Genomic DNA, 27,998 nt, shown 5'->3' with positions numbered 1-27,998 from the left:
TTTCTCTTTGTCCTGTAAAAGGCAGTTCTTGGAATCGGGTGTCGTTTCTGCTTCTCGAAGCCTTACAGTTTAGCCAGAGTCATGCTATCAGGAGCAAACAGACATCTGCTTATGCACAAAGAGACATATGCTGCTAGAAAGATTAACATGGGCAAGTTTTCCTTTCAGAGGTAACCTTGGTCTGGAATAGGACACTCTGAGTCTGGTAAGGCAAATGTTCTCTCATTACTAATGCCAGTAACATTCTTAATTATGTATTCATTTCTTGTTCATGTGTCAAAAACTTGTTCCCATTGTTTAGAGAGTAAATAGTTAGTGTCTAAATATCAAACACCATAAATGTGCATTTAAGCCTTCCTTGCTTATTGTATCAGTATATTGTAATGTTGGTATGCTCAGTGTAAAATTTCACATTCTGCAATGCTCATCAGTTTTGCCAAAATAAGCACAAATTTCTGTTTTAATGTTCCCTTTCCAGCTTAAATCTTAATATGAATTCATACAATTTAACAAATGTGTTGAAAATAGTTACACAGGTCTTATTTCCTACAGATATTCTGAGTGTACTCGGTGACATCACATATTGAGTTAAACTCAATACACTCAGAAAAAAACACAGCACACGATGTGTTGCTTTAGTAAACTCATCAGTGTTTTTTTTTGTGTCCATCATAACAGTGTGTTACTGATGAATTTTATTTTATTATAAGAAGTTTATTACAAATGATATAACACAAAGAGCCATATAAGCACACTGATTTAACATGAACTTCATGAAATTCATTTTAAACTTTCACATGCACTTGAAATTCAGCTGTTTTTATTAAAACAAAAATCTTTTAAAAAAATCTTCATAAAAACATATCTATGTTAAGCACTATCGAAACAGTACTCCAAAGTCTGAAACAGTTTCCAACATATAAATTATGAACAAGGTAAATGTGCTCATGTTACAAATAGAAATACAGTAAAACCTCAAGATATGAGTTTAATTCGTTCCGTGACCTTGCTCATATCTCAAATTGCTCATATCTCAAAGCAATTTTCCCCATTTAAATTAATTGAAATCAAATTAATCTGTCCCAGGTCGCAAAATTCCACTCCAGTTGTTTTGTTTATGTGTTTTGAATATGAAAAATGTACAGTACCTGTATTTATAAATGACAAATATTGTAAAAAAAACAACAACATACAGTTATAAAAGAGAATGTTAAAAAAATAAACTGGTTTTACTTTACGGAAGATTCGCACAGAGGTTGAGGGAGGAATAAACAGGCGGAGGAGTTAGGAGGAATTACACTTTCACTTTTGTTCACTTACTCGCTACTGTACACTCTTAATGCTACTTTACACTTAAATGGAACTTAACTAAACTTCACTAAAATTAATGAACTTAACTGAAATTCTCTTAACTGAACTTAATTACTACAATTTCTGTTTTCTTTACATTAATTTTGCTTAATTTCCTTCATCGCTTTTCTCTTCAATTGTTTTTGCCTTTTTTGTCACTCTTTCCTCACTAACATCTGCCGGTCGTTTTAATAAAAACTTGTCCGGTCGGCATATCGGCTGCGGTGTAGTCGCACAAGTTCAAATGTTTTAATGGATCCAACGCTCAAAACGGATCCGAAAATTATGGATCCGCAGATGGTTGGCACCTCACGCAGCGCCTTTGCGACTCTCCATAGGAAATCAATGACTTCCGGTTTATCGGCCGTCGTTTGTCGTGTGCAATGGAAAGGCGGCTTTAACCGAGTGAGATGCGGGAAGCTGAGGCGGGGGAAACAGGTTGTTGGGGATCTTTGTTTCGGCGGCGGCAGCTCGGATGCTCGTATCTAAAAAATTTGCTCGTATCTCAAGGCAAAAATTTGGTCAAATCACATCGTATCTCAAAAAATTCGTATGTCAAAGCATATACTTATTATGAACTTGAAAATGTTCAAAATATTTAGAAAAAATAATCATCAAGTGCATATATTTCATGCACTGACCTAAGGTGGTCTGCTCTCATTAACAAAATATATTCTCATTAACTGTCAAATGTCAAAGACACAAAATTGTAGTCTCAAAATCTAAACCTATTAAAAATGTTATACTGTACAGTATCTAGGTGGACAAACTGATGCTAAAATGATAGAATATCTAAAGATTTATAATCCATCCATCCAAGTCAGCAGCCAGCTTTGCCTGAAGGGGATCATATTTTGCTGTAACCATATGCACTTTGCTAAGAGGTCCATAAATATATTTATAGACTTTATACTCAAAATACTTAAAAAAAAAACTTTAAATATTTGAGGTGATCTCAGTTTTATATATATATGTTGTGAGGTGGGGCTTCCATGGATTAGACTTGTTTGTTTAGCATTTCCCACAGATGCTCGATTGGATTGAGATCTGGGAAATCTGGAGGCCATATCAACCCCTCAAACTTATTGCTGTGCTCCACAAACCTTTCCTGAACTATTTTTGCTTTGTGTAAGGGCACATCAGTTCTGATGCTCACATGCCCATTGTTGGGCACCCTGATTTCTTCTCCAGAAATTTACATTTACAGCATTTGGCAGATGTCCTTTTCCAGAGCAATGAACAAAAGTAATATATATTATCTGCATATCTTACAAAAGTAAACTAGCCAAATTAAAGCTTGGGCAACTTATCCTTCAACTTATCCGCCACATTTTCTTTACAGGATAGTGCATCAAATGTTCCTGGCTGTTTCAGAGGTTTTTAAATAAATTTGTCCAAATTGGGTTAATTTGTCAATTTGCATGAGTGACATGCATGCACTCTAATGCAGATATTTTTTAAATAACATTTTGACAACATTGGCTGTGGTGAAATGTATCTACACATGAGATGGTGTGTGTCGCATAGTTCTATAAAATACGATTGGAAAAAAGCTTGTAAAAACACTTATGCACTGCAATGCACAATATAGAAATTTGTTGAACAATTGGAATATTTTGGAATAAAAAACATTCTACAATTGTAAATGAATAGAAATAGGTTAGATGAATAAATACTCCTCAATAGGAATGCTTGCTAAAAAAAATAATCTAGTATATACACAATAATTCAGTCAAAGGTTTGACAAATAACATTTTTTTAAAAGAAATAATTTGTTTTACCCATTTATTTGATAAAAGGTGAATATATATATTCAGAAATATTCTGAAATATTATTACAATTTAACATTTTCCTTTATTAATATGAGTCCTGAAAAATTCTAACAGGTTATAAAAAATGAATAGGTGCAAAACAACTCTAAAACTGATGAAAAATCAGCATATTAGAATGATTTCTGAAGGATCATGTGACACTGAAGACTGGTGTAATGGCTATTAAAAATTCAAATTCAATTTATTTGTATAGCACTTTATACAATTCCCATTGTCTCAAAGCAGCTTTACAGAAGTATGGAAACAGAAGAGAGAGAAAAAAATTTTTTTAATAACAATAATAAGAAAAATAAGGATAAAAATAAATCAATAAATATATAAAATTAAGTTTAAAATTTTAAAATATTGACTTAATATTGATTTTAAAAATTTAAAATACTATATATTAATCCCTATCCCTAATGAGCAAGACGGAGGTGACAGCGACAAGGAAAAACTCCCTGAGATGATATTAGGAGGAAACCTTGAGAGAAAACAGGCTCAGAAGGGAACCCATCCTCATTTGGGTGACACTGGACAGTAAATAATGTAAATGTAAATAATGTCCTTTCTACAACAGTTTATAGTAATGCATCTGAGAGCTCCTGAGTAACTAATGGGTCATCGCAAACTCTGAGTTCAGGACAGACCTGATTGCTTGATAAAAACTAGACCATACAACTGACTGACACAACATGAAGGCATGAGAGTTTCCGGGCAGCTTCATCCACAACAATCCCGGCTGACCATGCAGATCAATCCCTGGCAGGGTGACCATCCGGCAACAAGACTCCAAACAGGTGTAGAACATCAGGACTGACAATCAGGCTAGAGACTGGGAGCTCGGGAGTGGCATATATACCTCAACAGAGAGAGCAAGAGAGAGAGAGAGAGAAAGAAAGAGAGAGAGAAAGAGAAAGAGAGAGGGAGAAAAATTGTTAGGTATGATTGTAATCAGGTGATGAACAATGTAATTTATGTACAAAGTGCAGACAGGGTCTCCGGCAAGACTAGCTATGACAGCATAATTAACAGGCTAGGGCCAGAAGGTGACATAGACATGAGGGCTTCCTGGGATGTAACGCATCCCACCAATCCACAGTCTGCAAAGCTGAGCTACTTGCACGGGTGGTACTGTTTATGCAGTAAAGAATTACAATAATCCAACCTAGAGGTAAAAAATGCATGAACTAGTGTTTCTGCATCATGTAATGACATCAAATGTTTATCTTAGCAATATTTCTGAGATGAAAGAAGGCTACCCTTGTGATATTATTTATGTGAGCTTCAAATGAGAGACCGGTCTCAAAAGCACACCAAGTTCTTTTACTGCTGATGTAATAGAAAGACCATCCAGAGTTACTCTGTAATCAGAAAGCTTACTTCTGGGTGCCTGTAGACCTAGTAAAACACTTCTGAAAAAAAGCACTTCTGTCTTGCCAGAGTTAAGCAGGAAGAAGTTAGTAATCATCCAATAATGTCTTTCACACAATCTTCAATCTTATTAAGCTGGTGACTCACATCTGACTTAGCTGAAACATATAGCTGGGTGTCATCAGCATAACAGTGGAAGCCAATACCATGTTTACGAATAATTGCACCAAGGGGTAGCATTTATAGGGAGAAAAGCAATGGGCCTAAAACAGAACCTTGCAGAACACCGAACATTACCTTAGTTTGTTTAGAGTAGTCACCATTTACAGCAGATCTAGGAACTTATATCGATCCGTCAAATAAGACCGGATCCAGAAGAAAGGCTGTACCTTTAACAGCAACAACATGTTCTAGCCTATCAAGTAGAATAGCATGGTCAATGGTATCAAAGCTGCACTAAGATGAAGCAATACCAGCAGAGACACAACTCTGATCAGAAGCCAGGGCAGGTCATTTACAACTTTAACCAGCACTGTCTCTTTGCTATGATGAGGCCTAAATCCTGACTGATACATTTCATGAATATTATTCCTATGTAGGTATGAGCATAACTGCTGACTGACAACCTTTTCTAGGATCTTGGAGATAAAGGGGATGTTTGATATTGGCCCATAGTTGGCTTGGGTTGAGGTCAGGTTTTTTAATCAAAGGTTTGATAATTGCTATCTTAAAAGATTTTGGCACATAGCCAGTGCTAAGGGAAGAATTTATTATCTTTAGAATGGGTTGGATAGCTACTGGTAGTAGTCTGTTGGGTAGGGGATCCAGTATGCAGGCTGATCATTTTGAAGAGGAAATCAGTGAAAATAAGTCAGTCTGTTGAAGGGGATTAAAACGGTCTAATTACTAATCAAAAACATTTGTTTGGTATTAAATAATTGGTCTGAATTTTCTGCCTGATGTTATCAATTTTTCCATTGAAATAATTCATGAAGTCATTACTACTACAAAAAGAAGGTGTTTAATTCCTAGTTAATTTTGCTACAGTATAAAATAAAAATTAGGATCATTTTTGTAATCTTCAATAAGGCTTGAAGATACACCGATCTAGCAGCACTAAGGTTTTTTGTAGCTATGAAGGCTATCCTTCCATGCTAATCAAAATACTGTTAATTTACTTTGATGTCATTTACGTTCTACTTTCCTAGCTGATAGTTTTAAAGTTTGTGTGTTTTCATTGAACCAGAGTGCTAGTTTTTTTCTCTCTAATTACTTTCTTTTTAAGTGGAGCTATAATATCTAGGGTGTAGCAAAACACTGACTCTAAATTCTCAGTCACCTGATCAAGTTCTGTGGGGGCAGATGGTGATCCAATCATGGATGATAATTCTGAGACTGTATGTAAATCTCACTGCAGTAGTAGAAGTAAATGTACGTTTAACACGGTGATGTGGCAAATTGCAAAATCATGTAATTTAAATGAAATGAGATAATGGTCAGAGATAGCTTCTGATTGAGGCACTGTGACTATATATTCTATATTTAATCCAAGAGTTAGACCAAGATCAAGAGTGAGAGCTCCATTATGAGTGGGTCCTATTACATACTGTTTAACCCCTACTGAATGTAAGATGGAATCTAGGCTGTTCTTAGAGGATCTTCTAACTTAACAAAATTAATATTGTAGTCTCCAACAATTACTGCTTTGTCTAAAGAAACAACTAGGTTTGAAATGAAATCTGCAAATTCACAGAGGAATTCAGAATATGGTCCAGGAGGTCTGTAAATAACAATTAGAGGAACTGACTCAGTAGACTTATTTTTGTGGCTACGTACGGTATATGTTATGTTAGTATGCAGATCAACTAATGAGTTGAAACGATTCTTGCTTGATGCCTAGCTTATCATCATGAGAAACTGCGACACCTCCTCCCTTCGACACCGCCTTCCTACAAACTACCATCTGTTTGTAGTTTTTTGTTTAGCTCAGGAAACAGACACAGTCTCTATATTGTGAACCCTGGGTGACGACTCAGTGCAGCTAGCAGACGGTCAGATTAGCCTGCTTGTCTGCTCCCTGGCCCTGGCTCTGGATTGTCACAGAATAACTTAAACTATGTGCTATAAGCAGTTCAGTGACCATAACCTCACACCGCATTGGGTTGGGCCAGAGCATACTAAAGCATTTTCTAATTCCCTCAGAATCAGGAGTTAAATAGAGGTGCAGATGCACAAAGGCACCTAAAGGGGATTCTTCTTGATTCAATCTAGTTGAATATGGCAGTAATGCTACAGCATATATACAAAAACCAGGTTATTAGATGTTTGTAAATGGTCTGTTCAGGCAATTCACAAAAATAATATGCATTAAAACATTGCAATATATTATAAATAAGACTTGACCTTACAATAATAATAATAATAAGACCTGGAAAGTACTCTACACTCACTGTATATTTTATCCATAGCTGACTCTGAAAGAAATTGAATACAGTTTTTACATAGTAATATTTTATCAACTGGTAACATATTTTAAATGGATAATATGCAAAAATAATATGCAAGTTGTGTGATGATATATATATAATGTTTATCTACATTGCAGGGGTTTGGGGGATGTCAGTGAAGTTACGTTTTGATTGGCCAGCAAAAGATGGCATGGTGCAGAGGAGTTGCTCCTTCACTGGAGTTAACACTCTGACCAACAGACATAGGTAACTATTATGTCTTTATAACCTCCAAATGGTTCCCAGCAAGCTGTTGGTGTTTTATGCACTAGTATGGGTATATTGTTATGTGAGAGTTTGTAGTGAGGTGGGCTTATTTCAGTATGTCATGTACAGCTGTCACAAGGTTACATATATCAAGTTATATAAAATTCATCAACGTTAAACCAGTTGTACCACTTAAAACTAGAATAAGGTGTTAATATTAGCCTATGACATATAAGTAAATTATAAGTTGAGCTCTCTAACAGCAACATGAAAGAAAACAGCCTGTTTTAGACATTAAACCAATCATGTACTGTATGTATCTTATATATAAAATATCTGGAATCTGCTTGTTGTGAGGGGCCTTGTGAAAGCACTTTAATGGATGTATTTGATGTACAGTATAGCAACTGTAATAATGGGAGATCATGTTCAATTATGTTTAAGGCAATGTGCACAGTATGATTAATTTTCCTCTTGGTATGATAGAATTAGCATAGAGAATTGAACTGACTGAAGAAGAATGACTCATTGATGTTACTTATTGAGACGTTAGGGCATTCAAATCCCAAGAGAGCTACAAGAGTACAGATATTTTGCTGCAGATTTCAGAGAAAAGTGAGATAGTACACATGGGTACATATTGAACTCTTTTTCATTTTTCATTTTTCTCCCTTTCCCATCCCATCTTTCCCCAAAAACTCCATAGGTTATCTTATGCTCGTACTTCTCTTCGCACCAAAGGCCTGACAGGAAAATCTACAAGAATCCTTTCTTCTACTCAGGTGGTTGGCAGTATTTGGGGACAGCAGCCTGAGCAGGTGGACAGAGTATTTCAGGTTTTACAGAAGGGGCTCAAGTATGAACTATTTGTTTTATTGTTATACACAGCTAGTGTGTTGATATTCTGCCTAAAATAGAAAATAAAAATTGAATGTAATATAAAGGAAATCTATTATAATAATAGCTGTTGGAAATGAAATAAGCTTTTGGCTCATAGGGAGTATCTTGAAGGTCACAAAACAGAGCTGGAATTCCTCTTATCCCAGCAAAGAGACTCTACAAGGAATTCAAGACTGGTAAGACGATTAGTTACATATCCCTTGCTGACTTAGCTGTTTACACGGAAAAATGTTAACAGTTTCAATTTTATAAAAAATGCAGTTTATTCATGCAGTTGACCACAACCTGTTAGGATTATGATTGTGCATATGATTGTAAATTGCATTAGCAAAATTAAGCAGAATATATATGATTTGAAGATGTTTTTATTTTATCTTTTAGGCTTTTTTCTATGACTTAGAGAAGGTGAGTTTTTTTTTTTTTTGCTTCTGCTTAAAGTTTTTGTTTCTTAGTTTTTGTTTATATTTAAAGTTTGGGTAAACTGGATAAATGTCTTTTCCCCCTACAACAGGATATAAGAGCCTTGGAAAGATACATACGGAGACTGGAGTTTCAAATTAGTAAGGTAAAACTTTTATTTTTAGCCCGCAGCTAAGTATTTATTACATGTGTGATGAGATCCATGCTTAAATACATTAGGATTAAAGTGAAGTTCATTAACAGAGGTTTTTCATGACACATACATTATGTGAGAGGATGAAGATAATTTGGCTCAGGTGAGGTTTTAGGTGTATATATCTTTCCATTCACACTAAAGGGAAAATGCAATCAAGCAAGAAGGGATTCAAATAATAAAAATTTTATTATTTAAGGCAATTAACCAACAACCAACAATAAACATTTATTGACATGTAAAATCATACTACAGAAATGTGGTCTTTGGCCTTCTCCAGTTTAAGCTACTATAGATAAAATAATATAAAATGTAAAGAGATAAAAGTAAGAAAAGCACACCTGACCATTAAAAAAAATTATTACCTATTAGCATGTCATACCAGCAACATAATTTTCATCAATCCTCATGGATGTAACCTCAGGACTTTTTATTTTTAATAAAGCTAGTGTTTGCTGTAAAATTTTCCAGGTCTGCATTGTGTATATTATTGTCTTGCACATACAGGTGGAAGGGTTATATGAGACATATTGTATCCAGTGGAGATTATGTCAAGGAGCTATTAATATGAAACGAGCATTTTCACTCTCGCCATCTTCACGGGAATCACGAGAGAGTCTGCTGGAGCTGAACCGCAACCACAGACAAATCTTAGAGGTATGTTTGAACGCGCGCGCGCGCACACACACACGCACGCACGCACGCACGCACGCACGCACGCACGCACGCACGCACGCACGCACACACACACACACACACACACACACACACACACACACACACACACATAATAATATATAATATATATTATATATTATATATAATATATATAATAATATATAATAATAATAATAATAATATTTTTACAATAGCTCTATCAACTAACTTTTTGAATTGATGAGCTCTTCCTGCTTCTCTGGCCAATATAAATAAAGCTTGACCATTGCACCAGTAATTCTATGTTCAAATTGAATTTTACATAGTTCAGTTGCAGGCAAGTATAATCTAACTCAAAGTTAGATTTTTCGCTTAAAGTTTCTTGAGTTATTGTTTTTTATTTGTTTGTAATTTCTTGTTTCATTCTTTTCTTTTTTTCATTGTCTCACCTGGATCATGATTGATTAGTTAATGGATCATTCAGCAGAAAAGTAACTGTCCTGTCAGCCTGTGGTTACTTCATAGCTATCAAGATTATTATTATTAGTTGTGCAATTACTTGTTGATACAAGATGAAGGCACAGCACCATAGTAAATTTTAATAAACTGCTGATGTTTATAGAATATGTGTTCTATGGAAGGAGAATTGGATATCCTACTGGGAGAGTTGCAAATAAAAATGAAAGGTATAAATCACCAATTTATGATTAGATATATTCTACTCACCCTACATTCTGCCACTTTGTGTAATCAATCCTTTTCCTGGCAGGTTTGATTGGTTTTGCTCGTCTCTGTCCAGGGGATCAATATGAGGTAAATATGACTTGTGTAATATCCCCACTGCACTTATATGGATATACAATGCCATTTGGCACCCATTATGAAAACAAGCAATTAATCTCTAAAAAAAACTTCACATGCAATATATAATATTTTGGGTTTAGATATACAGGTGCACTGCATATTTTATTTACACATTTATGAAAACATAAACAATTAAATCCTCCCAACAAACACACACTATACTGAAGAGAACATGAGTTCCAGACATTTGGTATGCTGTATCTAGGCAAAGTATCACTGATCCACCCCTATATTTTAGAGTTGGTGCAAAGTGCTTTATGTAGTCTCATTTTGCTGTCAATGCTAATGGTGTGCAGACCAAAAAACAATTGCTTTACTAGGTCACAATACGTGATACCAGTTGTAGTTCAAAGGACAGTTGTTGACGTTCAGGCTTGTGGGATGTGCTCTGGAAGGGCTTCTTTCTCTGAATATTTTCAAATAGCTTGTTTTTATGAAAGTGTCTTCACATCCTCCTTATTGTGTGGGTGACATTGTGTTCAATACATAACAATTGCATTTGTGTTTCGTACCATTGAACCTTTCTGTATAGTAGGTGATATGTATTGTTAATTTTAATTGTTTATGTAAATAAATAGTTTATAGCTGTTTTTTAAAAAAACAAAAAAACAAAAAACAAATTACTCAATTTGAGGAGGTCAAATAATCATCCAACTCTTTTGTGAGGTTTCTGAGTTGTGAGTTTTTTTGACAATGGTTCTGACAACGGTTTATATTCAGTGAGGTTGTGGAGACTGAGAACAAAACAAAAATAATGTACTTTTATAATGAATAATGATATTTGACTGATAATTTAATTGCATTTATTCACAATATTGTTTAGGATGTTAATGACTTTGACACATTATTTTGTGGTAAATAATAGTTCTAGTCATCCTGGTGGAATATGGTAAATTAGTGGAATAGTTGTACGCACATATACAAACCAAACCACTTTCACTATGTAGGTATTAATACGACTGGGACAACAGCGATGGAGAATCAGAGGGCGGATCCAGACTGATGACCAACAGCTATGGAATGAAGAGCAAATGGTTTTCCTCCCTCATATCCATGAGAGCTTTGAGATCAAGGTGATTTATGCGTACCCACACACCTGTTCAAACAGAAATGCCTCTAAAGGGTGTGATGACAGAATAGTCCCTTATATGCCATTTATGATAGCTGCATCAGGTATTACATGACCATAGACAGGTTTCAGCTACTTCTGAAGGAATGATAACAAAATTTAAAAGGACATTTTTCACTTGTAATATAATGATATAGATTATTTATTGCATGCAATTTTCCATTAAAAAAATTCCAAAAACAAAATACATTTCAAGAACAAACGTCTAAAAGAAAACAACAGGAAAACATGCACTTCTGCAGTTTCAGGTTTAAGGAGCGCAGGGCAGGATATAATCATATTATCAGATGTGCAATCAAGAACTGTGTCAATAGCAAAAACTCAGCTGGATGGTGCATTTTAAAAGTGATTCTTCAGTACATTTTGATATAATCCTTTTACAAATTGGTTGTGATTCTAATAACCATAGAAGTTATTTGTAAAGCGTTTAAGATTTTACACATGACGCTGTAGGTTTATTTAATCTCTTTCTGTCAAAAGCTTCCTTGCATACCTATTCAATATTTTAACAGATGTTAAATATTTATACTTTTCTAATGTTTAATGTCTAATGTTTAAATTTGACTAATGATAGTTTAGACAAGCATGCAGTGATAGAAATTATTTTCAGTGATAATTGTATTAGTGTACTCTGATGTTATGATGAGAAGCAGGTCTAGTAATATATGATCAGCAAAAACATCACTGGATTGTGGCACTGTAATATTAAGAATATCATGTAGGGATTATATGAACCTACTGTATATTATAGATTTTTTTTACAGAGGTTTTATTAGGGTATTCTTGGGGTGTAAAAAGTGACTTTCCATTGCTATATGTTTTTGTTCTACTGTTGTGTTGTTTCCATTTCACACTGCACTGACCAAAAACATTACTCATGTAAAGATTTGATAAAATGTGACTTATGAAAGGCTAAAAGGTTCATAACACAAGCACAATTACAGTTGAAAATTAATGGAGCTCATTATCATTTTTTTGCCACATTCATTTAGCTATAGTTGAACAGTAACCTTTTTAGGGCTTTGTCTTCTGGTACCTGGAGCGAATGCTTCCATAATAACTAGACAAATAGAGTTGTGCTTACAATTCTAGGAGAACTGCATTTTTATTCGGTGGACCACTCTTGCATTTCTTAATGACTTTCAACCCTTTGAAATCCTAGGGTGCATCCCCGACTGCAAATAATAGGGCTTTCAATTATTTCTCTCAATTCCAGCTATCACAAACATACAAATACATTACAAAATGCAAATACACACAACAACCGTTGAACCACACTTCACTATGTGGAATATAAATCTCCATCCAGTCCTGTGAAGTATTGGCCCAAGGGGTTTACTAATTTTGCAACAATCAAATGTCTGTTGCATCAAAATTTACCTTTGTGTCACAATATTATCTTTTCCCCTAAATGGTATGGAATGTAGATTTTTAATTTTAATTTTTTTTTTGCAAATGTTCAAGGAGTGAATAATAATGCAAGATGCGAGATGTAATTCATGTATGTGTTGGCTTGTTGAGTGGCTTCAACAAATGTGCTTGGTTTGGTCTTAATGACGCCATGCAAAGGTCCCAGCCAGAAAGCGACTGACAAACTGCTTCAGTTCAAAGAGCTTCTCTGACTGCATTGGGTGAGGTTTCGGGCAGTGACTGCAGTCACAGAGCTTTTGGGTTAACATAAAGGGCTGGTCCCTTTCTTCCAATGCTACGAAACATGACTGCAAGCAATACCTCTCTGGAGGCCAGACCAACCCTGCACAAACACAGCTCTTCTGACAGCTGATTAATCTAGCTGGCTCTCTGGTGGCACACTACAGGTTTCCCTCTCTAGTAAGAAGAGTTTGGATGCAGAGCCACTCATCTATCTTCTATCTTCTAACCAAAGATGTCCATGTATGCCTCAGAATTATCCTGGAGATCAGGTGACAAGGGACAGGGAACTTCCTGGTGGAGTTATGGGAGAGGAGGAAGTGGTCTAGAGGCTTTCTAACAATCCATGGCCTGCTGGTCTGTGATTTGTAATTTCTTTACCATAACCAATTATTTCACTGAAAGTATAACCAAAATAAATGAATATAGCCCAGACCTTATATTTAACCCCTGTTTGTGATTGCAGAATAGAAATGCTTAGCAATCAACATCATACACCACACATGTTGGCATGCGTTGCAAAGTAACATAACCATCATATGATGATATGTGTCCTTTAGGTAACAGAGGTGAAGAACCTGAGCTCCAACTTAGTTGGAATGGTGACATGTAAATGTGCAGACTTCTACAGTGCACATCCACAAATGATGATTGTTGACATTACGGAACTGGCAACCATCAAACTCCAACTGGAAGTGGTCTGGAAGTAAGTAGTACATCCTTTGTAAAATATTTTCTTAACTCAGTATATTTTGCAGGCCAGATGGAGTGAATTTTCGGGTCTAATTAAAACCTTACATCCAGCATCACAGCTATCAACTGGAGAAATACAGAAAAAATTCATGGATATACTATTTTTGCAGTGTACAATGTTACAATTTATATGATTTCTTTAATACAGCTAAAATCCCAGGTGACAGCAGTTGATATATATGACATTATCTTTTTAAATTCTGAAGGGTCACTTGCCTAAGACTGCAAACTGTAAGCTATTGTAATTTTGTTCTGAGCTTGTCTTGCCTTTAGAGACTTTAGACAATGGTTACAACAATGGCACTGAATGTAAGTTTCTATGGCCTTACTCAGTCTTACTTTATATGCAGTCCTTTTGACAGTGGCATGGTAAAGTATCTCATGTCATCTGCCAGTCGACAGTCTACAAACAGCAGGAAAATACCGGTGAGCAACTACAGTATGCACCTCCTAACTCTCCCACCTTCTCAGTCATGTACTTTTAAGTGAAATGTGAACTTGAAAAAAAGGCCATGCATCTATTGATCTATTTGACAGTCTATGCTGCACCAGTTTCAAAACACAGATGGCTCTTTCTCCATTGGCTCACATGAATCCCGGGGTGTGTTTCTGCTTAATTACCTGACTGAATCTGCCCAGGCAGTCTCTCCTTTGGTCTATGAAAGGGCCAGTCATCCTCCAATCTTCCCTGACATTTCCATGGATTGTCAGTCAGTGTACGATGACTGTTTACAGACACCCCTTCCAAAGGTAGAATTCATGCAAAAATAAATAAGAAAAAACGTAGTATTCTAAACACTGCATGAACTTCTAATTTTCAATTTTCAATCTACAGGGTGATAAAATTGGGAAAATGTCTTCAGAGCCCAAGAACGGCTCTCCTGTTCGAGGTGACAGCAAGCGGGACTCTTTAACTATTTTTCCATGTTACAGCACTCCTGACATTCTTCCAAAAAATGGTGTGGTGGCCACCAATCAGGAATTGGAACCAGAGAAGGCAAAAGTGGCTACAAATAATCACACAGACAAAGTTGAAAAAGGGGTAGAAGAAAAGCAAAAGGTCCTAGTGATGGGTGTAGGGAATTCCCAAAAAAGAGCAGTGGCCATGAAGGTTGGACTGTTGCAAGCACAGATTACTACTATCTTACAGGAGATGAGTTTTATCAAGGAGATAAAGCATCTAAATCTACAAATACAACAGCTTAACAAGGTCTTAAAGGTGAATCAGGTCTTAAAAGTGTTACAGTCACCACCAACTCTAAAATGAAGTTTAATCATTGATCATCCATTTGTATTGAATTTATTATTTCTATGTTTTTAGAGGAACATCTACATTCTTAAGACATCCTCTAGAGAGGCACTAGATGTTGAGGAAGAGGAAGTTCTGGGCAGTTTTGACTTTTTGTCCTTTGATTTCAACACAGAAGACACCAATTCCTGCATGAGTAGCAGCAGGCTCATGGACACTAGGTACAGTAGACTAGAGATTATTTACTAATGGTAGAATTTAGTTGGTCAGTCACTGAATGTAGAAGATGGCATCTGTATCGGATTAAAAAAAAAAATCACAGACATACATACAAGGGGCATGAAAGGACTACAAAGTAAATTCAATTAAGTTATTTGTATAGCAGATTTAAAAATAGACCATATTACTCACTGAGAAGGTATGTGGAAGGAACATCCTTCATTAGAAAGCTAAGACTTATTAAAGTAATACAATTACTAATGATGGAGGAAGAATGACTAAACATCCTGCAACTAAACGCAAGATGAATGTTTGCATTAATTAGTGTTCATAATGTAACTTCTTGTCTGAATATAAGCTAAATATAATATATAAATAATATTATTTAATATTACTTATTATCCTTTGCTTGTCGTCTTTAGAAAACAAAAGCATACTTTGAAAACCTTAACTGTAAAAGAAAAGTACAACATGAAAGTAAAAAGTAAAACAAATGAAAAATGGCAGCACAAATTTATTAAAGAAAATATTTTTTTAATATATTTGTAAATATTGCAGCCTCAATAGTAATACCATATTAATAATTTCAATTTTGCTTTATTTCAGGTTCAAAGGGAACACACTGACAAGTCGAGAGGTTATTTCAGAACTGTCGACAGAACAGCAACATACAGGATACATGGCCAAAAGAACAGACAGTGAGGACAGATGTCCACTCAGCACTGGGGAATACAGTCTGGATCTAACCTTGGAGATCCACCTCAGCATCTGTATTGCACTACTGAGAGTAAGAAAACATAATATTTGAAATATCTTTTCCAATTGCTCACAATCTGAGTAAGTTTGATTACACATGAGTATGGTGCCATGTACAGTATGTATGATGCATGCATGCCGTAAACCATAGGGAATACAACAGGACATACAGTGTGTCTTAAATGTTTGTAAACCCTTTTCTATTTCTATATTTCTGCATAAATATGACCCAAAAGATCATCAGGTTTTCACGTCCCAAAAGCAAACAAAGAGAACCCAGTCAAACAAATATATCATTCCTGGTAATTTTTTTATTTAGGAAAATGTTCCAATATTATATATCTGTAAGAGGCAAAAGTATGTGAATCTCTAGTAATTTTAAGGTCAATTACTATGAGATGATCAGTCAATGAGATGATAATCAGGTCTCCTTGAGTGTCTTTATTGAAAGAACAGAGATATATCAAAGACTGATGTTCATAATGTGTTTGTTCAAGGGCATCATTGCTCATCAGACTGGAAAAGGTTACAAAATCCTCTCTTAAAAGTTTGGACCCTGATATAGATTCTGTACAAATGGAGGAAGATCAGTAGTACATGCCCAGTAGTGGGGGTGATCAGGCCCAAATCCGAGAATAGCTAAAAACACAATTAAATATGACAAACAACAAAAACAAGATCAGGAAACACTGGGAAAAAGAAAAGAAACCAAAACTTAAAAGACAAGACAGAGCACACAAAAACAATACAAAGAAGACGATTCCACGCTGCCAAAGGCAACATGGCATGAATAAATAGGAGACAATTAGACACATGAGGAACAGGTGTGCTGAGGCTTGAAGGAATTAGACAGACCAGGGTGGGGCAGAGATGTGAACACAAAACGTAAACAAAAAAAAAAAACATGGTACCAGTAAAAAGTCTGGGCTAGATCATGACAGAAGTGGTCAACCAGCAAATATCACTCCAAAATCAAAACATGTAATAGTCTGTTGGATCAGAAAGGAATACAGGGTAACGTCTAAGTACAGTAACTAAAGGCATTTTTTACTTTGGCTTATGATAATGATCATGAGTCTGTCATCAGGTGAACACTAAACAACCTGTAGATGAAAGTGATGTTACTGCAGAATTCTTTTAGCTGTGTGCTGATTGAGGGATATCTTAACGCACAGTCCATTTCAAATCACCCGAAAGAATCTCAATAGGATTTAGATCTGGGCTTTGACTTGACCATTCCAGAATTCTCTATTTTTTACTTTTCAGCGAGTTCTTGGTGGATTTACTGGTATGTTTTGGGTCAAAGATATGTTCCAAGTTAGGCTTAAGCTTACATTTTTTTGACAGATGGTCTCATGTTCCTCAAGCACCTTGTACAATGTAGAATTCATAGTGGATTCTATGATTATGAGCTGTATGAAATGCTGTATTCAGATTATGCCAAGCATGCCCCCTGTTATGGTCTCCAAATAATTAAAATGTATTCTAATTCTTTGAAAGCACATTATTTCAGAAGTCTTGGCCTTTAAATTTGTGTTCTTTGGCAAACTTCAGTCCTGCCCTCATGTTTTTGTTATACTACAAAGTTCCTACATCTACCATGACAATTAAAGTTGTGCAGTCTCTTTCTGATTGTAGATTCATCTACTTGGACATCAACTATAGCAAGAGCTTGCTATAGGTCCCATGGCAACATTTTGAGTTTTTGTAGACTTTATTAAGCATCTTGCCGTCTGCTCTTGGGGTGAATTTGCATGGACGGCCTGATCTGGCCATTTTGGCATTCGTTTTAAATGTTAAATGTTGTTTTAAATGCACTTGTAAATAATTTTATGCATATGTTGCTTTATGTAAGTTGCTTGGAGCTGCTATGAGTTGCTTGGTGTTTAGCCATTGCATTATCTTACAGGAACTGAGGGGGACTAATTTGGAGTACATGCAACTGTACATCCTGAAAGAAATATCACATCAAACTGATGTACTTAAAAGAATTGCTTCTTTTACACAAAGCAAGACTCCTGATATATCATCAACAGAATGTAAGTGCCTAAATTAATAACATCTAATTGCTTACAATAATTGTGTGTTGTACAATGGCGGTTTTGCTCCTTTAAACTAATAAGCAGTAATCAATATAAAATAAATCGTTTTATAGTCAATTAACATTTAACACAGAAAAAGTTATCACTGTAAACACAAAATAGTAGCATCCTGTGAATATATACACCAATCAAATATGACATTATACTAACCAACCAGTGAAGTGAAGAAAGCTGATTATCTCATTACATTAGCACCTATGAAAGCATGAGATATATTAGGAAGCAAGTGACCAGCCAGTTCTGGAAGTTGATGTGCTGGGCACAGGAAAACGGCAAATGTAAGCAACTGAGACTTACACTTTGACCAAGGCCAAAATTGTGATGGTGGAGGACTGGGCATTTCTTGCCTGGTATTTGTGGCATGCAGTGGTTAGTACTGTATATACCAAAATCCAGTCTGTGGATGCTTCATCTCACAATTTAGTGAGGATTTCCTGTTCATGTCTTTGTGCCAGTTACTACAACACATCTTTAAGCCTTCTGGAGTCCATGCCTCCAATCTAACAGATTAAATATGAGTATGCTAACATACAGTACACTACTCAAAAGTGGCATCAAGTCAATAGCCAGGATTTCCAAAGCCTGACATCACTTCCAGCATGTGAATCATCGAACAAGATTAATGTTAGCTGTTATTGATCAGTTACTGTAATTTATTGATGTAGATTACTTTTGTTGATTAAGTAATAGAAGATGAAACATGGTGGCATGCTTAAATGAAATCAGTAGAGCATGATAAGAAATAACATTAGTGGTAGTGGTAACATAGTTAACATCAGTGACATCACAATATGCTAATTTGTTTAAATTCATACCTACGTAATCACCATCACCAAAACTGTTTACATTGAAACTTGAAAAAAAAAAATATAGACCTACCTACCGACCCTTTTATTTTTTTTTTTACTGTTACTGCAAACCAAAATATTTTTAAGGATGGCCTTATATAAAATTATTATATAAAGATGTTATTTGTTCATAATATACTATTAAGTCTATAATCCTAGTAGGTTCACTTTCTTAAAAACAAACATTTCTATTATTATTATTATTATTATTATTATTATTATTATTATTATAATATTATTATTATCATTAATTGTTATATATTATTATCTGTATTTTCTTTAGTGTGGTCTGGGGCACCGAAGCTGAGAAATGTTATGATGTTGTGGGATGAATGCTGTGAATGTCCTCCAGCATTTTGTTGCACTGCTGACTCATTTCTCAGGATACTACGCAAGCGGTTCATTCACAATGTGAAAGCCAAATTGCCAGGCCAGGCTGATACAGGTTTCTATTATATTCTATTGTGTTCTGTTCTATTCTTTTGAATTATTTTAAATTCATTCTCCAACATATTTCTCCTAGTCTTTGCTCGGTTATTGCAGCAGGTCCAGTCCCCCTCAGTAATGGTCCCACTCTCAGCATTTACAATAGACCTAGTGTCTATATTTCAGTTACATGTGTACCTCAAGCGTTGGAAGGTCACCAACTTTGCAGAGCATATCTCTCAAATATCCAGAGAAGGTAAGTGAACAATGTAGCTCAACAACAAATATATGCTACAAATAATGTAAGCAGAAATAAATCTTAAATAAATCTTTGAAGAAATAAATGACAAAATAATAATAAATTAAACTTTCATTGAGGACCAAACTTTAAATTGTAGTATTCTGCTATTGTTTATGATGTTAATCTTAACTGACTATATTTCACAAGATCCTGTAGAATATCAATGATTAGAAGACAATGTTCCACCTATGACAACCCCAGACCTCCTTGTCATAGAGATGTTTCTGAATTTCCTTAAATGACAGCAAAAAACCCTGACTTGAAAACGGCAGTTCACAAACAGTCTGATTTTAGTGATGTATCCAGGTATAAGGAAGACACATGAAGTCCAGGTGCACATTGCTCTGTACTGAATAATGAGCCTGAACGTTTACCTAAATAAGAAATTATAGTATCCTTCTACAGATAGTAATTGACACAGGACACTGTAAACTTCTTTGGCATGGGGACAGCACTACTTGGGGAAATGTTGAAGATGTCAGTGAAGACATCCACTAAGTGTTCTTCACATTCCCTGAGCACCCTGCCAGAAATGTTGTTTGGTCCAGCAGCCTTCCGTGGCTTAACTCTGCATAGAGTTCTCCTCACGTCGACCGTGGATAGACAGAGTACCTGATCTTTGGGGGGAGGGATGGTCTTTCATGCCGCTATGCTGTTCTGCAACTCAAACTGAGCGTAGAAGTCACTCAGCGCATCTGGGTGAAAGGCATCATTCTCACAGGCAGGTGAAGCGGTCTTGTAGTTTGTGATCACCTGTATGCCTTTCCACATACGCCGGGTGTCTCTGCTGTCCTGGAAGTGGCTGTGGATTGTCTGGGCATGTGCGTGCTTTGCTTAACTGATGGCTCGGGACAGTTTGGCCCTTGCTGTCCTTAGGGTCGCAATGTCCCCTGCTCTAAAGTCTTGGTCTCTAAACTTCAGCTGTCACTTTAGCAGTCATCCACAGCTTCTGGTTGGAGTGAGTGGTGATGGTATTGGAGTAGGTCACACATCAATGCACTTGCCGATGTAGCTGGTCACTGATGCCGTGTACTACTCCAACTTGAAGGAATTGCCATTAGTTACAGCCTCCCTGAAGATGTTCCAGTCAGTGCACTCAAAGCAGTCCTGAAGAACCTGCTGGCCAGGTTTTCACCTGCTTCAGAACCGGTTTAGAGTGTCTGATGAGTGGTCTGTATGCTGGAATTAGTATAACAGAGATGTGGTAGCCGAGGTCAGGGTGGTGCACCGCACGATACATGCTGGGAATGTTTGTGCAAACAAGATCCAGCATGTATTCCCCTCTCGCTGCAAAGTCCAGATACTTATAGAATTTACAGAGTACTGATTTGAGATTTGCATGATTGAAATCTCTGTCGATAATAAACAGTCCTTCGGGGTGAAAATTCTGCAGATCACTAATAGCCCTATAGAGTTCACATAGAGCCTCTTTAGCATTAGCACTATGACAATGAAAACCCTGGTGAATTCCCGTGGTAAATAAAATGGCCGGCATATAACAGTCACAAACTGCACTAATGATAAGCAGTAGCTAAAAACAAGCACAGTTCTTGCACCACTCTGTGTTGATGTATACACACACACCACCACCACAAGCTTTACCACAAAGAGCTGCATTTCTGCAATGCTGTCTTCATGAAAATGCAGCAGTTACTCTCACCGTATATCGCTTTTGAGTTGGATGCAGTACAGTTATTGTCCAGGGAACAAACATTTGAAAGAATATACAGGAGAGCCAGCTGGCTAGGGTTTGTTTTCACCCTAGCATGGACACCCGTCCACTTACCGCGCTTCCTTGAGCACCACTTTGTCCTCTCTCCTAGTCACCGGCACCAGGCGACACTGAGGACTGGAGGCCTGGTCTCCACAGCAAGCTGAGGTTGCGAAGCCTTTACAACACATCATTGTGCAGGTTGATTGTTGCACAATTTCTGTACTGGGTTAACGTCTGGCGGTTGTATACATGAACACCACTGTCTCAGGTGTCCATGTACTAAGAATAGTCAGGCTAAAAAAGTAAATAACACCATCTTGGATCCAGAGTTGCTGCTGCCTGGAGTATGGACTTGTAGCCATGCTGATTTAGAATTTCTTGCACGTGATGCAGATTGCCCACTCTCCCGTTGCCAAAGCATCTCCAGAACATCAAATTTCCATCACCATGCTTTACTGATGTTGTTAGGCATCCATACCTGAGCTCTGCATATGAAATATGCTTTGCTTGAATCCAAACACCTCAAACTTGGACTCATCAATTCATAAGAATTGGTTCTAGTCATCTAAAGTTCATAGTTTGTGCATCTTGACCCACTGCAACCATTTCTTTGAATTTCCAACCTTAGTAGGGTTCATAACTACTTGTCAACTTGAGCTCATGTGCACTTCTGTCCTGATCCAGTTTCTTGGCTTGTAGGCTAACCTTCCTTTATCAAGACAAGAACAGACTGATAGGACTAAAAGATTTGAAGGATCTGCATCATGTGCAAGGAATTCTCAATCAGCATGGATTCCACCCCATACTGAAGAGGCCTTCTGGGCAACAACTGACTAGGTATAACCTTAAATGGCAGCAAGACAACCCCAAGTAGTTTTCCTATGGGGGTAAGATGTATCTGGAGAAGACAGCAGCTGCTGGAATACTCTCGAGGCTGGCTTGGCCAGCTCAATCACTAGATCTTAGAAGATATGGAGGAGAAGTGTTCTAGTATTGATCTGTGAGAACAAGGGTGATGTGCAGAGTTATAACAACTACAGAGGTATAAAGTTGATGACCCACACAATGAAGCTAGTGGTGGAAGCAAGGCTAAGAAGGGAAGTGGATATTTGTGAGGAGCAGTATGGCTTCATAATGAGAAAGAGCACTACTGGTGTAAATTTTGCTCTGAGAATGTTAATGGAGAAGAGAGATGGTCAGGAGGAGCTGCACTGCATCTTTGTGGATTTAGAGAAAGCATATGACAGGGTGCTGAGAGAGTAGCTTTGGTACCATATAAAGATGTCATAAGTGGCAGAGAAGTATGTTAGGGTAGTTCAGGATATGCACGAGAGGAGTATGACAGCAGTGAGATATGCTGTAAGTCAGACAGAGGATTTCACGGTGGTAGGGCTACAAGGATCAGCTTCAAGTCCCTTCTTGTTTGCTATGGTGCTGGACATGTTGACAAATGTCAGACAGGAATCTCAGAGATCAATGATGTTTGCGTATGACTTGTTTGAACAAGAGGGTGAGAAATAGAACAAGTGAGGTTATAGGGGTCTGAGTTTAAGAAGGTGCAGGAGTTTAAGTACAGTATTTTCCGCACTATAAGGCGCACCTAAAAGCCTTAAATTTTCTCAAAAATCGGCCGTGCGCCTTATGTGTGCACTGAGTTCCAAAAATCTGTAAAAATGTTGTGCCACTTTGGTAAGCACTCCGCTTGATTGACTGTCGGACCATTTCCCGCAGACACAGGGACATAATACAAACACTACGTACGCTGGGAGCGATAAACCAATCAGAGAACATTACGTATTACTTACAGTATGTACGCTTACCTTCGCCACGCCTCCGGTAGGTATAACTACCTGTATGTTGCAAAACAACATTTGTTTCTTCCTAACCATTATGCGCTCCACACTCCAGTCCAGTAGGTGGCGGTAAATGCACCTTAAGTTGGTTTGCCATCCGCCAATAAAAATCTGATGCTTATGAGGCACAATTCAAACTACAGGCTATCAGTTATGCGGTTGCAAATGGGAATAGAGCAGCTGAAAGAATTCAACATCAATGAATCTATGGTTCGGAAGTGGAGGAAGCAAGAATATGAACTGATGGATTTGTGGGAGAAGATTGATTAAAAAATAATGTGTGTGTATTGTTAAATAGTAGAATAAAGTTCAACTAAACACACTGTTTTTCTTCAGTTACCTTTTTTTGTGGACCGTATGTTTTAGCATGCACCTTATAATACGGTGCGCCTTATGTATGGGTTAAGTACAGAAATAGACCCCGTAATTGAGACTGCGCCTTATAATCTGGTGCGCCTTATGGTGTGGAAAATACTGTATTTGGGGTCAACTATCCAGTGCGAAGGGGAGTGCGGAAAAAGGGTGAAGAGGCAAGACGGGTTGAAGTGGGTGGAGAAAAGTGTCAGGAGCGTTGTGTGACAGAAGAGTGTCAGCAAGAATCAAAGGAAAGGTGTACAAGACAGTAGTAATGCCAGTTATGCTGTATGGTTTAGAGACTGTAGCAGTAAGGAAAAGGCATGAGGCAGAGATGGAGGTAGCAGAGATGAGGATGTTTAGGTTTTCTTTAGGAGTGACGAGGATCAACAGAATTAGGAATGAGCACATCAAAGGGTCAGCTTATGTTGGAGAGGTCAAAAAGAATAGATTGAGATGGTTTGGGCATGTGCAGAGAAGGTAGTGTAGTTATATTGGTAGAAGAACATTGGAGATGGAGCTGCCAGGTAAGAGGTCAAGAGGAAGGACAAAGAGATGATATATGGATGTATTGAAAGAGTACATGAAGTTAACTGATATGAGAGTAATGAATGCCAAGGATAGAGTTAAGTGAAAACAGATGATTCGCTGTGGTGACCCCTAACGGTAAAAGCCAAAAGTAGAAGAATGTGTAGTTTGATGTCCAAGAAAGTAAATTATTGATTCCGTTTTAAATGAACTCTAACAAAATAAATTGCAAAAAACCAAATGTCTCTGGATATTTCTGAATACACCTGTATATACCCATACTCAAACATCTGTCATATTTCATATTTTTGGTATGGTATTTCTGGTATTTACAAATCATCAAAACATAAATATGTACAGGAATATCCTAAGTGTTTTTCTTCATCTGTTTTAGTGTATTTGGTATCATGTCTAGAGACCCCGAAGAGGAGGAAGGTCCTCAAGAAGCTGAAGGGAAGGATGATCACAGAACTGCAACCAATGGGGCAAACACTACATCTCTTGGCCAAGTTACTTACAGATAATAGTCAGAAGGTTGCGTTTTCAGCTGCTTCCTGCCTCTCTAGGGCCTCAGTCTGTAAATCCTTCAAGTTAAAGGTATGCAATAAGCAACTCACTTTAATGTAAATGTGTTCCAAAGTATTTATATTTGTTTATTTTTCAAGGTTAAAATATAAATCTAATTATTTCACCTTGCGTTAGGCCGTGGTCCACTATACATGGCTGTTGAAAGACAATGACATTCAAGTGCAGCAGCAGGCATGTTTGGCACTAAAATGCTTAAAGGTAACCATTTTCATTTCAACTAAAGTCTGTAACAACAATTCTAATAGTTTATTCAAATGCTGTAAATATACAGAAATTTGATCTGAATAGATTATCTATCTATTGTCAGCAATTACAATATCTAGAAACTAGCTCATGAGCAAAATGTTTCTGAAACTGTACAAAAAATCTAAACTTAAAATCTACATAAATATTACACCTGTCCACGTAGCTATATAATTACCCTCTCATTATCATCATGTGGCAGAAGAAAAATGCATAAAATCCTGCTGAAACAGGTCAAGAGCTGAAAGAAAATAGACAAGCTGAAATGCACCTTTTTACTAAACTCCACGTGCTTTTATTTATTTAGAAGAATCAGTCTAAATCAATACAATCTTGTTCTGACTGATCACCTTTATCCTGTTATGAAATTTGTTTATCCTGTTGGGGTGGCTAATTTACTTTATTTATTAATGACTGAGATGTTACACCTACAAAAATGGTTTATACTGTAAAAAGGTTGGGTTTGAAATCAGTAAAGATTAAAATCTGTGATCTATGTCCTAGGCTGTTGAAAGTGCTGAGCAAGTGGCTGAACTGTGGCACTCCACAGATGAAGAGTTAAGGAATGCAGCCAGAGAGACCATTCTTTCATTTGGTAACCTTTTAACCTGATGCTAGAAGTACACACAGTTTTTAAAGAAGAATAACAAACTAAAGTGGCAATGTATGCTATGCATTCTGATTGAGACGCTCTATAAAGATCACATGTGAATTCTAAATATTTAGGCAAATCCAACTTAGCTCTAGAATATTTTATATAAAGATGTAATCATATATATATATATATATATATATATATATATATATATATATATATATATATATATATATATATATATATATATAAAGATAATACCTTATTATCTACACTCAAAATAATTTATTAGGAAAATCTGTACATCGGTTTCTAAACAAATTTCTAAACAGCTAATTATGTGGCAGCAGTACAATACATAAAATCATTTAGATATGGGCCAGAAATTTGATGGATACATGAAGCATCAGAATGCAGGCTGGTTTGAGTATTTCTGTTGGTCCCCTGAAATTTTCACACAAAGAGTCTCTAGACTTTACTCAATGGTACAATAAAGAAAAACTGAGCAGCAGTTATGCAGACAGACATATGTTGATGTGAGAGGTAAATGGAGAATAACCAGACTAATTTGAGCCGAGGCTACAGTAACTCTGAGGCTCTGATAACCACTCAGATGTATAATTGTGGTGAACAGAAAAGCATCTCAGAATATACCTCAGAATCAACAATAATGTTGAGGCAGATGGGCTACAACAGCAGAACACTTGTTTTCTTCTCCTGTCAGACAAATAAAGAAAGCTGAGTCTGGAAAAACATATCCTTGTCTGACGAATCTTGATTTCTGCTGAGGCTCATATATGGTAGAGTCAGAATTTGGTGCCAAAAGTATGAATCCATTGACCAGGCTGGTGGAAGTGATGTAATGGTGTGGGTAATGTTTTCATAATTATTGGGCCCACTGATACCAATCAATTATTACAGTACTTGACACAGCAAATTTAAGTTTTGTAACAGACCATGTGCATCCCTTAAAGCCACAATACACCTATATTATAATGGCTACTTTCAGGATGAAAATGGTTTCATTAACATAATCAGTTCACTGTTTAATATTTTCAATGTTTAATATTAATTATACTGTTAATACCTATGTTTAATATAATATCAATGGTTAATATTAACTATTGACATTTTATTGCAGGGACAAAAGGTCACAAAGCTTTCCAGAGAATGGACCAGATACGAGCTGAGCTACAAGAGGAAGTTTATAAAAACCTAAAAACAGAAATAACAATCTTCTAGTGATCACACTAATTCAGCTAATTCTTTTGCTACTGTTCAGAAAATATAAGGAGACAAAAAACTAGTAGAATCCCTCACAGAAGCAACTCCAGAAAAGAAACCTAAAACTAAGCTTGCATGCAGAAATTTATGTATTGATGTAAAGCAAAATGAAGTATGTAGTCATATAGCAGGACACTACTTAATATTGCCTTTAAATATTATTTAGCTAACCATTTGAAATATTATAAACTGTGTGATCCATGTTTAATCAGTTTTGATCTATATTTAATCAACATTGCTTACATTATTAAATTCAATAATTGCAAATGTGTAAAAACAACAAAAAAAAAACAAACAAAGGCAAAAAATTTTACTTTTTTAATTTTTTTGTGTTTAGTCACGGGGACGATTCTGGTCCAGCTGAAAATAAGTAAATACATCTGGGTGTTCCTTTAAATACATTCATTCATTCATTCATTCATTCATTTTCTACCGCTTTATCCGAACTACTTCGGGTCACGGGGAGCCTGTGCCTATCTCAGGCGTCATCGGGCATCAAGGCAGGATACACCCTGGATGGAGTGCCAACCCATCGCAGGGCACACACACTCTCATTCACTCACGCAATCACACACTACGGACAATTTTCCAGAGATGCCAATCAACCTACCATGCATGTCTTTGGACCGGGGGGAGGAAACCGGAGTACCCGGAGGAAACCCCCGAGGCACGGGGAGAACATGCAAACTCCGCACACACAAGGCGGAGGCGGGAATCGAACCCCGACCCTGGAGGTGTGAGGCGAACGTGCTACCCACTAAGCCACCGTGTCCCCCCTTTAAATACATATTAATCTAAATAAAGATAATATTATTATATATTTGTTAGCAGCTGTGTGATAAATTTTTTTTTATTTTTTATTTTTTTAGCAGAAAAGATGTCCTGTTCTCTGTTGCAGTCTTAGTTCTTTTGAATATTTTATATATTTTTATTTAAATGTTGGCTATTTGCAAAAAGTTAACATGTGTACTTTATTGTGTCACTCTTTGTCTCCTGTAGCCTAAAATTGTAACATTTTCTTCGCAGAAGAATTATTTTTTATGACCAGAATTGCAGTATACTCATTAGGTAAACTAAATTGTTCCCACACACTGTGATGAGCACCATCACAAATACAACTTG

General features: G+C 36.5%; 1 protein-coding gene across 3 annotated transcripts; it reads left to right on the top strand.

The window, feature by feature from the left end:
- Nucleotides 1-49: 49 nt before the first annotated feature.
- Nucleotides 50-27,175, top strand: ripor3 (RIPOR family member 3). Of its 3 annotated transcripts, XM_027147207.2 has the most exons (23): nucleotides 51-205; nucleotides 7,142-7,250; nucleotides 7,957-8,106; nucleotides 8,248-8,326; nucleotides 8,532-8,555; nucleotides 8,662-8,715; nucleotides 9,271-9,420; nucleotides 10,043-10,106; nucleotides 10,190-10,233; nucleotides 11,232-11,357; nucleotides 13,624-13,769; nucleotides 14,167-14,242; nucleotides 14,354-14,566; nucleotides 14,652-15,035; nucleotides 15,138-15,286; nucleotides 15,891-16,071; nucleotides 17,950-18,079; nucleotides 19,274-19,435; nucleotides 19,514-19,672; nucleotides 24,561-24,763; nucleotides 24,869-24,952; nucleotides 25,502-25,592; nucleotides 26,734-27,175. In XM_027147207.2, the coding sequence occupies exons 2-23, from the start codon at nucleotides 7,153-7,155 to the stop codon at nucleotides 26,832-26,834; spliced, it is 2,868 nt and encodes a 955-aa protein (XP_027003008.2). In that variant the 5' UTR covers nucleotides 51-205; nucleotides 7,142-7,152; the 3' UTR covers nucleotides 26,835-27,175. The 3 variants fall into 3 exon arrangements, 2 of the variants coding, with proteins under 2 accessions (XP_027003008.2, XP_047669861.1); XR_007140602.1 differs by lacking the exons at nucleotides 24,869-24,952; nucleotides 25,502-25,592; nucleotides 26,734-27,175 and adding an exon at nucleotides 21,541-21,629 and having other exon boundaries at nucleotides 50-205; nucleotides 24,561-24,683; XM_047813905.1 differs by lacking the exons at nucleotides 14,167-14,242; nucleotides 14,354-14,566 and having other exon boundaries at nucleotides 52-205; nucleotides 14,750-15,035.
- The last annotated feature ends 823 nt before the right edge of the window (nucleotides 27,176-27,998 follow it).

The sequence above is a fragment of the Tachysurus fulvidraco genome, chromosome 5 (assembly GCF_022655615.1).
Source record: "Tachysurus fulvidraco isolate hzauxx_2018 chromosome 5, HZAU_PFXX_2.0, whole genome shotgun sequence".
NCBI lineage: Eukaryota > Metazoa > Chordata > Actinopteri > Siluriformes > Bagridae > Tachysurus > Tachysurus fulvidraco.
Note: the sequence above shows the minus strand (reverse complement) of the source record. Positions and strands in the feature narration are given on the sequence as shown.